The sequence below is a fragment of the Numida meleagris genome, chromosome 22 (genome assembly GCF_002078875.1).
Source record: "Numida meleagris isolate 19003 breed g44 Domestic line chromosome 22, NumMel1.0, whole genome shotgun sequence".
Lineage (NCBI taxonomy): Eukaryota > Metazoa > Chordata > Aves > Galliformes > Numididae > Numida > Numida meleagris.
This window is the reverse complement of record NC_034430.1, coordinates 2,302,614-2,313,884: the sequence shown is the minus strand read 5'-3', so window position 1 is coordinate 2,313,884 and position 11,271 is coordinate 2,302,614. Positions and strand designations below refer to the sequence as shown.

The following is an 11,271-nucleotide window of genomic DNA, read 5'->3' as shown; positions in this document are numbered from 1 at the left end:
CCCCCCCAGCCCTGACCCGAGGGGGCACCGCCGGCTGCACCGGCATCGCCCGCGCCTGGGCCCCGATCGGGGCTACCTGGGCCCCGGGAGGGGGAGGCGGCTCGGGGGGCTCTGCCCCGTGCGGCTGTGGGGGATCCACGCCCTGAGCCCCCCGGGTTTGGGTGGGCCGAGCCCTGAGGGAGGGGGCTCCTGGTCGCGTCCCATCGGGCCCTGCCCGGGCTGGGGGGCCCCGGGTGCCCCCATGTCGTGGCCCGGAGCCGCCCGGGTTGGGTGCGTGCCACGCGTTCGTCCTCGCCTCTTTAGCGCGGGGCGGATGGGACGGGGTTGGGGTTTGGCCCCGAGTGTCCCCGGGCTCCGTGGCTGCCGCAGCCAAGACACGGATCGCTCCCGGTGCTGGGGGCTCCTGCGGGAACGCTGCGCCCTTCGCGGGGCGATGCGAGCTGGCCGCGGTGCGGAGCCCTGAGCCGAGCCAGGTGCACAGGGCCGAGCCGCTCCCGCTGCAACAAAACCAGCTTTGTGCTTCCCTATGAAGCGGCCCGTAAGAGCGCAGCCGACATCCACACCGCTCCAACGGCGCGGGACCCCCGGCAGCGAGGAGCAGGGGCCGTCCCCAGCGGGTCCCAGGTGGGGGCTCGGAGCATCCCGGTGCCTGCGGGACGCGCTCCCACCCTCGGGAGAAGCTCGGCCCCGGGGGTGATCCTTCCCCTGCCGCCGCCAGAACCCCACACGCGGTTCCCAGGGCTGGGCTGAGCCGCTGCCAGCTGGGGAAGCTCTGTGAGCTGGTGGCTGAGGAGCGCAGGGTGCTGGCGGACAGGATGCTCCCGAGCTCCGGCGTTCAGCCAGACGAGGAGAAATCCTCGCCGTGCATTGACAGGCACCTGCCGTCTCCCTGGTGGTGAATTTAAAACGCCTGCTTCCATTCTTCAGCCTGCTCCGCCAGCCCGGAGCCGCGCTGCGTGCTGCGGCAGGACCGGGGGGATGATGCTTGCACGGTTTTTCCCCCCTTGGCACGCAGGCGGAGGTGCTCGGGCGGCCGCCGCCGTGGTACAGCCCCCCCCCTTCTGTTTGCCCCCCCCGCAGCACCCCGGCCCCCTGCTCGCGGGCTTCATGTGAGAGATGGCGAATGCCGAAGTGAGCGTCCCGGTGGGTGATGTGGTGGTTGTACCAAGTGACGGCAACGAAGGGGAGAACCCGGAGGATACCAAAACCCAAGTGATCCTTCAGCTCCAGCCGGTGCAGCAGGGGTGAGTCAGGCACCGGGGGGGCGGTGGGGGGGGGGTAGGGGGGGGGCTGCGACTCGATGCGTTTTCCAGCTCCGTGCCGGTCCGGAGGGGAATAAACCATCTGCAACCTCGCCGGGCGTAACTCAGAAAGGGCTTTTGTGCATGAGTGCTGCGAAACCTCCGAGGACTGAGGTCGTCCTGCGGGGATGCGGCTGCACGGTGCCATCCCTGCGCGTTGCAGCTGGATGGCTTTGGCAGCGGGGAGTGGGCACGGGGCACCTCGGCCCCGTGTCCGTCCTTTCCCGTCACCCTTTCCCAGCCCCAGGTGGGATTTTGCAGCATTGCAGCTGGTTTACGTGGGGATCTGTGCCCTGCTGCATTCAAATCTGCATGCACCTCCCATGCTAGTTTTTATCGATCCTCTAAAATACAGCGATGCCAGGGTGTCGGGGGGAATCTTGCAGCACTCTAAAGCAGCAGCCACCAGGCACTTCTTCCTGCGGGATGGAAGTACACCAGCTCTGGTTTGGCGATCTTTGCAGAGCAGCGTTGCTGTGGGCCTGACAATGGCTCTTCCCTGCGTGATCACCCAGGGGAAGTCACCGATGCTACGGAACGTCACACAGGGTTGGAGGGGAAATCCTGGGCCATTGAGCTCCGCTTCCTGTTGTTGCGGTAACTGCTGGTGTCAGGAATCAAAGGGAAAGGCCGAGGGGCAGCGTCCTGCAGGGCTGTGTCAGTGGTGCTGGCAATGCCTCTGCGTGTGTCAGTCCCTGGGACTGTTACCGCGTCTTTGTGCCAGAAAATGACTGTGATTGAAACCGCGTCCAACGCGAAATGCGCGTCCCTCGAGGAAAGGAAGGAGCCAGCTTTTTAGCCCTGCGCTATGAGTCTTCATTTGCCACGAATCTTAAATTGCCGTGATTCCGATAGCTCGTTTATCGATGGACCCTCTCCCGACAGGATTTACCAGGAGGGCTCGGAGGCAAGTGCCGCCGTCGTGGCCGTGGAAACGCACACCATCCACAAGCTAGAGGAAGGGATCGGTGAGTCGCTGCGTGGCGTGGGCACAATCCCTGCTCTGCAGGGCTGAGTGGATGTCCCTGCCTGGCAGGGCTTCCCTCTGGCTCTGCCCCTGCAGATGCTGTTCCCCAGGCTGTTGTCGTGGATGTGGGTGCAGGGTCTGGGCATGCTCTGGAATAAGAGAGCTGTTACTGCTTGGGCTTGGAGCTGAGATCCTGGCTTTCCTGCAGTGCATGGTAAGGGCTCCCAAGGGGTCCTGGGGAGCCACGATTTCACTGTAGTCTTGGTATGCAGATGCTAGGAGCAGGGTGAGGGCTATCAGGGTAGTGGCTGTGTCTGCACTGTGCTCTGATTGCTGCTCTTTGCAGAACAAATACCTGCACAGGTTCAGGTTGAGTGTTCTAAAGAGCCGAGGCTGGTTCTGTGTGCTCCCTGCCTCCCTAAGCAATATGTGGGAAAAGCCTCCTGTCGTTAGGTGCTGTCACTGGGGCTTCACTGGTGTTCTGCTTCCTATGTGGGTGGGGTTCTTCTGGCAACGTTAGCAAAATCGAACAGAGCGGAGAACTTCTGACGAGTAAATAGCTGCTATCTCTGCTAAAGAGACACCCGAGCTCCAAGAAATCCCTGAGATATGTTTCAAATTTTCGAGCATTTTTTTTCCCATAAATCGACAGTTGTTCTCATTGACCTTCCCCTTACAGATGTGCTGAATTTCTGACCCCGCTTTTTCCAAGTAGATGAGCTTCCTTTTTGTATTAAGATGTCACTTGCTGTTAGAGCCAATAACAGGAGAAGGCTAAAACAGCACTGATCCCAAGCTAGGAATGTCCCTTCTTCTGATCACTTGAGTGCAGGTCTCTCAACGTGTGGGCTTTCAGCTCCCAGTTTGTGGGCTTTGAGCCTCTTGGGTGGCAAGTTTCATTTGTCCCTTTCCTCCCTCAGACCCCAGCACCATTGAAACAAACGAGGAAATCGAGATTGCCTATCCCATCACCTGCGGGGAGAGCAAAGCCATCCTGCTCTGGAAGAAGTTCGTCTGTCCAGGAATTAATGTCAAGTGTGTGAAGGTAATGGAGTTTTCACAGCGGATTCCTTCTCTGCTCTCCAGGTCTGGCACTGAATCCCCACAGCACTTCCCTACTTTTCGTGCTTCGTGTGAGCCTTGGAGCTGAGCACCTTTACCTTTGCAGCGTGCTGGATTGTTAGTGCTCAAGTTGTTTTTAGCATGAGGAAAAGGAGGGGAAGAGTGGGTTAAGGGGTGAAGGCCTCATTCACTTCATATTTCTTGGCTACTGCTTAAAGCAGAGTTGTATTTGGCTCTCACTGAGGGACTTGGAACTGAAGGCAAGAATGTGTAGTGAGATCTGCCAGAGCTTTTCTTCCTCGTCTCTTTCCCTTGGTGTCTTGATACTCCGCTCCTGTCAGCTCCTCAGTGAGCAGCCTGCACCAAGAAGAGGAATCTTGCTGTTACCTTTTCCCATTTGACAGTGTGCTAACATAATAGCTGATGCACTGAGGCTGAGTCACAGGGCTCCGCAGTGAGAGCACTCCAGGGCTGACCCTCACCAGGAGCTCAGTCACTGGAGCAGGACAGAACAGATGCCCAAGTGAATACCTGCGAACACAGAGTGTCTGCTGGTCGATTTGATTTCGTAGGAAGCTCCCGTAACGATCTCTGAGGTGACTGTACATTCTCACAGAAGGAGACCATTTGGTTCGTGCTCTGTACAAAAGCCTGCAGGGCTGTTCCTGGCTAGGGCTGTGTGGTTTGAATGCCAATGACTGGCAGGTTGTCCTTGCAAACATATCCGTGCTGGAGTTAGAATCACTGATGCGCTTAGGGGTTCAAAGCTGGTAAGAAATTGAAAGCAGCTTCTCTTTCTGGGCAGAAATAAGGGCTTAGATGAGCTGAACTGGCTGTAGTTATGCCCCCACAGTTTTCTGAAGCAATGTTACCCTGAGTTTGCTGAGCCTTTGTTTATCTCATTGTCAGTTCAATGACCAACTGATCAGCCCGAAGCATTTTGTTCACCTGGCTGGGAAGTCTACCCTAAAGGACTGGAAGAGAGCTATCCGTCTCGGAGGAATCATGCTGAGGTATCTGACTTGCCCACCACCGTTTCCAGATCCCAAGCAGGCATTTTGTCAGCTTTGTTCCCTGGCCAGCAGCCTGCAGCACCTCTGGGGGAGAGATCCTGATCTACAGGGCAGGATTCTTCATCCTGAATAGTAACAGCCTCAGCTGGGGGAGCTTGATGGGGGTGGGAGGGAGATGGTCCAGACTGGAAATGTGTGTGAAGCTGGGGGTTGGCTTGTGCATTCCACCTGAAAGCTCTGCAGTTTTGTGGGGAAGAATGGCAGTGGGTTCCCCTTTCTCCATCTTTCCCATGGCCAAAGTATTCCCACGTGGAATGCTCCCTTTCATCTCCAGGCTGAGCCTTTAGCTGAGTCTGGTTCTCTCCCACTCCCTGCACAGGAAGATGATGGACTCGGGGCAGATTGACTTCTACCAGCACGACAAGGTTTGCACCAACACGTGCCGAAGCACCAAGTTTGATCTCCTGATCAGCAGCGCCAGAGCACCGATGCCAGGGCAGCAGAGCGTGGTGCAGACCCCCACCTCAGCTGATGGTAGGGTCTATAACAAAGGCATGGGCTAATACTAACGACTCCAGGCATGCTGAGCTCAGGAGCAGTCTGTTCCACATCACCTGGAGGTCAGCAAATAGGGTACAATGGCTTTAGGCTTGATTTGTCTGTCATTCGAGCTACAAATTCTCAGCTAATCACGTGCTTTGCAACAGGAAACGATCTCTTTGCAAAGGTCAAAAGAGAAGAATACCACATCGTTCAGCTGGGCAGGTTACTTTTTTATAAGGCTGTGGGTGGGTGGGATGGCAGACCTGTCTGTAAGCTAAGGAAGATCTCTTGGAAAGCTCTGTGACCACATGAGAAAACATTGCAGTGGCTGGATATTGCCTTAGGGGTCCAGAATTTAATCCAAAGACTTAGGACCAAGTGCCTGGGCTGAGATTTGCTCCCTGTCTCTCTACTCTGATCCCTTTCTCCTTTAATACCAAAGCTCCAGTTTCCTTTTCGGAGGGCACGTGGTTTTCCCTCCAGAAGCCCCAGAGCCTTTCACAATCGTACTTCCAATGAGAAACAGCACTGCTTGCTTGTAGCTGATTTCTTTGAAAGAGGCCAGGCAGAACCAGCGTGACCATGAGAGTGAAAAAGAGCCCGAGGAGGGTAGGGGGGTGGAAAGCAAAGCAGGGATTGAGGGCTGGTGCTGCAGAGAGGGTTGACGTTGCCTGTCTGGCAGGGAGCATCACCCAGATCGCGCTGTCGGAGGAAAGCATGGAGGAGGGGATCGAGTGGAACTCTGCTCTGACAGCTGCCGTCACCATGGCCACTGAGGAGGGCATAAAAAAGGACACAGACGAGATCTCGGGTAAGCTCTGGCTGCTCCTTTGGGTGTTTTCTTTCCCTCTGCTCACATTTTGAAGATGGAAACCTTGGAAATAAGGTGTGCTGAGGTAGTGCCGGTGCTGTCCCCCTGCCCCTTGGCCATCCCAGAATTTCCCAGGGTCCCTGCCAAACACGGCTCCCTGCCATTTGTAGGCAGTGTGAGACTTCAGCCCCGGCCTTGGGGCCGATCCCTCAGATCAGTTGCTACCGGTTACGGTGAGCACTGTGGTTTTTTTTGTTCATTTAAAGGATGTAAACGTCTGCCAGCCTGGAGCTAGGCTGAAACCACCAGCGAGCAGTGGCTTGTTAGTGCCCTGTCAGCCCTCTTGGCTGTGTTTCTCTGGCTGCAGCACTTTGCTTTCCCTCTCGGGATCGGTACAGAAGCTGAGGAGGAATTTCCTCAAAGATTTTCAGCTCTGCATCTTGGGAAAACGAAGAGAAGCAGCGAAATGTTGCCTTGGGGGTCATGGTGCTGCTTGAAAACTCATTACTGAATTGCTTCCTGGGTGTCGTTGGGTTTTTTTGCTTGTTTGTTTGTTTTGCATGCCATATCCACCCCAAATGGCCAAATCAGAAGTCATTTTGCAAAGTTATTCTTGCCAGAAAGCTTACTGCACATGGCATAGGTTTAAGGTGGTCCTGTGGGGAAATGCCAGGTGCTCGTATGTATTCACCTCTTCCTTCTCTCTGTGCCAGAGGACACGCTGATGTTCTGGAAGGGAATAGCTGATGTGGGGTTGATGGAAGAGGTCGTGTGCAACATCCAGAAGGAGATAGAAGAAGTGCTGCGAGGCGTCCAGCAGAGGCTGGGGCAGTCTCCCTTCCAGATGACAGGTAGGTGATGAGCCAGAGCCTCCGTCATGGGGAAGGATGCTCGAAAGGGAGCTGCAGGCAAACAAGTGAGAAGAGTCCAGCCGCGGCATTTAGAGGCGTTGAGTCGGGATGGTGAGTTCCTTCCTGTTGGCTGAGCTCTGCGAGCTGAGCCTGAGCGTGCTCTCAGCCTGCCCAACCATGAGGTGCATTCATTGACATGAGGCAGGAGGATTCGACGTGCTGCCCTGCTCCTGCAGCACGCTGACTGGCAGCTTGAGGAGTCCACTGGGCGGCTGTCCTCAGCTCCAGCTGCTCCTTAAAGCCTGCCTAGATGTGCTGCTTGGACTGGAGTTACTCACACGATTTCCTCCACGACACTGCGAGCTTAAAACCGGTCTTGCCGTCTCCATCTCGTTCTGTCCTCACCTGTGCCAAAAAAAGCTTGTTTTGGGGCTGGACCAGATGAGGGAACTGATCCAGGTTAAAAATAGCTTCCCTCCCCTTTGGAGGCTTATTTCTGACTTGGATCCGTTCCCTAATCCTGTTCAGCTCGTGGCCCTGTGAGCACAGGGTCGGCAGCACCGCTCGTCGATGCTCTAGGAGAACACCCATGCAACCTCAAACTTCATTTTACCCAGGATGATGTTTTCTTCTTCTCACGTAGCTTTGGGCTGGTGGATCTTTTGTGTCTGGTAGGTGGCAGCTTTTGGAAGCTGCGAGTGATTGAAGTCAGTGGATTATAATAGAAATTTTGCACAGCTTTTGGTGGAGCTGGCACATTAATGACACTGTCAGCTGCATGGGGTGATGGTTTGTAGGTGGAGATCTGGGTTGTATCTGTGTGATTGCAAATTATGCTTTCATTTGCAGCAATTTTGAGCTGCTTGGGTGACACATCTCCGTTTCATTTTCATTATCATGTGAATGAGTTTATTTAGTCCTTGGATGTCAGAAGGATGAGGGAGATGGGTCTGCCCTTGTCAGCCAGCACATGTGGAAGAACAGAGATGGTTTTATAAAAAACAGCAGAAAAATTCTGGTTTGATAACAGCACCTTTTGAGTTCCTGTCCGAGGCCCTTGGCCCGCTGTAGGATGAGGCACATTCCCCTGCACTTTCCTTGCAGATGCTGCGGTCTTGAACAACGTTGCTCACACGTTTGGCCTGATGGACACAGTCAAGAAGGTTCTGGACAACAGGAAAAACCAGACAGAGCAAGGAGAAGAACAGTTTCTTTACACGCTCGCAGGTAGAGTCAGTGCCCTGGCTTCTCATCCCCTTGCCACCCTTGGGAACCGATGTGACCTTCCCTCAACATAACACCCAACAAACTGTATTTGGCTTCTTGCTCAATCCACGTAGCCCTCAAACAAATGAGCCCCAACCCCTTTCCATCCTAGGGCTTGAGTGGAATTTTCTGTATCCCTGCCTAGCAGAGAGCAAGTACTCAGGGCATTCAGGGCAGCCCGAAGTAGGGGCTGTGCCCTTTGCTGCAGCGTGATCTGATTCGGTTGGCATTAGCAAATAGGTGCTGCTGCTAGCTACGAGCTGTGCTGCAGTCATCGGAGCTGCTGGCAGTGCAGTGCTGCACCCAAGCTAATAAAATTGTTCGTCTGCTTGGTGCTGAGCTGTCTGCTTGTCTCGGCGTGGAGCTATCCGGTGTCTCGCATGGCTTCCCCTGAGCTGAAGCCAATAACCTGACCTGGATTCCCCAGAGCTGCTCGGTGGATGTGTCTCCCTCCTCTCTGTGTCCTGTAGGACCTGTTCTTACCTGGGGTGTCCTAGTCCCCTACTGCCCTGGATAAATGAGATTAGTGTGCTGCTTTTGGCTTCCAGTGTTGACACAGACGAGAGTCGAGGAGGATGTCTGAGCTGACCCAGGCAGCTCTGCTCCTTGTCCCAGGCGCAGTGCTTGGCTCCTGGGGGACCCAGCCATGCTCAGTCACCAGTTCCTGCTGCCTGGAGGGGGATGTCCATTCCTTGTGGGTGGGTTTATCCCGGGGAGCAGAAGTGCCCATCCTTTCGGCAGTGGGAGTAGCTGACTGGTGTGGAGCAGTGCCTGCTCCTCCACGGGGTGGGCTGGCTGTTGGCAGAGCCCCTGGGAGCGCTCAGAGCCTGCTGCTCCTGGCCCCACGCACCGCTTAGCCGTTCTCTTTGCAGACCTGGAGCGGCAGCTGGAAGAGCAGAAGAAACTCGCCAAGGACCAGAAAGCCAAGTCCCAAACCATCCAGAACGTGGTGCTGATGCCCGTCAGTGCTCCCAAGCCCCCCAAACGACCCCGCCTGCAGCGCCCGGCCTCTGCCACCGTCCTCAGCCCCTCGACCCCCATCCAGCAGCCTCAATTCACGGTCATCTCGCCCATCGCCATCGCTCCCGTCGGCCAGCAGTTCTCGGTGGGCAACATCCCGGTGGCCACCATCAGCCAAGGCTCCAGCCCGGTGACTGTCCACACTTTGCCTTCCGGCTCTCAGCTCTTCCGATACGCCACCGTGGTGTCCTCCTCCAAGACCAGCTCCTCCGACACCGTCACCCTCCACCCGTCCTCCAGCCTGGCGCTGCTGAGCTCCGCGGCCATGCAGGATGGCGGTGCCCTGGCCAACGTGGCGGCCGTGGTCAACCCCGTGGAACTGGTGGCCATGGAGTCCGGCCTCACCTCCACCATCCAGGCCGTGGAGGGCACCTCGGACGACGGGCAGACCATCATTGAGATCGACCCGGCACCCGACCCCGAGGCGGACGTGGACGAGTCGGAGGGCAAAGCGGTGATCCTGGAGACGGAGCTGAGGACTGAGGAGAAAGTGGTGGGAGATGTGGAGGACCACCAGCACCACGTGCATAACGTGGAGATCGTGGTTTTGGAGGACTAGTGGGGAAAGGCGAACGTCGGCTTGGGGAAGAGTTGGGAATCCGTTTTATTTTGGGCTTTTTTGTTCAGCATCCTTTCCAGCCGCCCCATTTGTTTCCATGGATATTTTCATTGTACTGTATATATTATATATATATATATATATATATAATTTTTTTTTTTTTTTTTAAACAAAAAAGCTGGAGAAACGCGCGAGACCTGGAAAAGGCTCCACCTCTATGGAGCACTGAACAATACTGCCTGTTTGTAGGGTCGAGGAGAGACTGGATCTCTGCTGAAAATCCCACCGGGAGGGACCGGACAGGGCTCCCGGTGCTGGGAGCATGGTGCTTCTGCCCCGGGCCTGCTGCAGCCCGGATGGTTTCATGTCAGAGAGACAATACCCAGTGGCTGAGTGCTGGTGGCACTGTGGGTAGGGATGGAACAGGTACCTCATTTGTGTTTTTATTTTTGCCCAGGGAAGGGAATTCTTTCGGACTCTTCACTGTCACCTCAGCTGGGATTTTTATTATTATTATTATTATTGTTGTTATTATTATTATTATTATTTTCGCTTGGGGGAAGAAGACAGGAATCCTGGCGTTGCTGTCTGTATTTTCCTCCGCACACGTTGTTTTTATATCTCTATTTTTTTGTATTTGTTTGCTCTCCCTTCCCGTGCCCACATTCACCAGCTGCAAAGCCCTGGACCCGCTCTGGGGGGGGCTGCCCCCCTCTCCCCGCAGCACTTCTCCCCTTCCCCCTCCCCGCCTGGCTGAGCTCGGTGCTGCAGACACTGCTTGGAGACTTTGGATCACTTCACTTGCTTTAAGGCAAAAAGAACAACTCAAGCTTGAAACCACGGCCTCCCCACGGCGGGGGTGTGCAAAGCATGTCGCGCTGTCGCTTTCCAGGAGCGCCGGCCTCCGGATCGGATCGGGGCGATCCCGTTTACACTGAGTGCTGGGGCTGCTCCGTGCTTGTCGCTACTCGTTTGGTGGTTTTATTTTTGTATTTTATTTTATTTTTTTTTCCTCCTTCTTCTTCCTATAATAATCTCTCTGCAGGATTAGGAGTGGTGCATCGCTGGGACTGTGCGTGCCCCTCCGTGGTCCCTCCTTCCTCCTCTTCCCAGAAGAAGGCAAAAGGGAGAGCTGGGGGGTTGGGGAGGGGGGGGGGAACTGCTTGGCTGGAAATGTGAATGAAGCAAAACAACAGCGAAGGAAACACACCTGGGGAGGGCGGGTGGGAGGGGGGAGGAAGATGTGTTTGGCTATTTTTTTGCATTAAAAGGAAAAATGGAACTGCGCTCAAGTGCTTTGTTTGTAGGCAGTTGCAGGGCTCGAGCTGCTTTTAACAGAGCTGCAGGTGTAGCACAGAGCAGATCCTGCGAGGGAGGTGTACCTCTGTGGGGCTCCAGGGCCCCCAGCTGGCAGGAGGGGCTGTGTGTGCTATGGGTGCAATCCCATCACTGTGGGTGCAGTGGCTGCACTGAGTTTGCAGGGGCTCTGCATGCAGCCTCTCACCCTCTCACCCTGCACCAAGGTCCCACCGTGGCCCCCCAGCACTGTCTTCCTCCCATCCCAGAACCTTGGGTTACTGCAGGACCAGGACTCGGGGTATTGGGTGGGGGGCAACCCCTGCACACTCTGGAGCAGGGATGGGGTAAGCCGAGCTCGGGGAACTTAAATCATAGTGTGGTGAACCGCTGGGCCTGGGAGGGCTGTCTGTGGCAGGCTTTGAGATTTGCCGCTTTGGGGCTGGCAAAGCGCAGCTCTTTATGGGGTGCGTGGCCCTTTAAGAACACCTCGCACGGCACGGCCCGCGCTCCCCCGCCCATCCACGAGGGGGCGCTGTACCGGTCCTCCTCCCGCCCGGCATGCGCCGCGCCCGCCCCCCC

General features: G+C 55.9%; 1 protein-coding gene across 1 annotated transcript; it reads left to right on the top strand.

The window, feature by feature from the left end:
* GMEB1 (glucocorticoid modulatory element binding protein 1) lies at nt 11-10,622 on the top strand. Its single transcript, XM_021375282.1, has 10 exons — nt 11-624; nt 1,081-1,244; nt 2,187-2,269; nt 3,189-3,313; nt 4,240-4,343; nt 4,723-4,877; nt 5,569-5,697; nt 6,411-6,548; nt 7,653-7,775; nt 8,687-10,622. Exons 2-10 carry the CDS (start codon nt 1,117-1,119, stop codon nt 9,391-9,393), a joined length of 1,692 nt encoding a protein of 563 aa, XP_021230957.1. The 5' UTR covers nt 11-624; nt 1,081-1,116; the 3' UTR covers nt 9,394-10,622.

Bases quoted from the DNA above. Each gene is read 5' to 3' on its own strand.
- GMEB1 (XM_021375282.1), top strand. From the start codon at position 1,117: ATGGCGAATGCCGAAGTGAGCGTCCCGGTGGGTGATGTGGTGGTTGTA. The intron at 4,344-4,722 runs GTATCTGACTTG...CTCCCTGCACAG, and splicing joins CTCGGAGGAATCATGCTGAG to GAAGATGATGGACTCGGGGC. The intron at 6,549-7,652 runs GTAGGTGATGAG...CTTTCCTTGCAG, and splicing joins GTCTCCCTTCCAGATGACAG to ATGCTGCGGTCTTGAACAAC.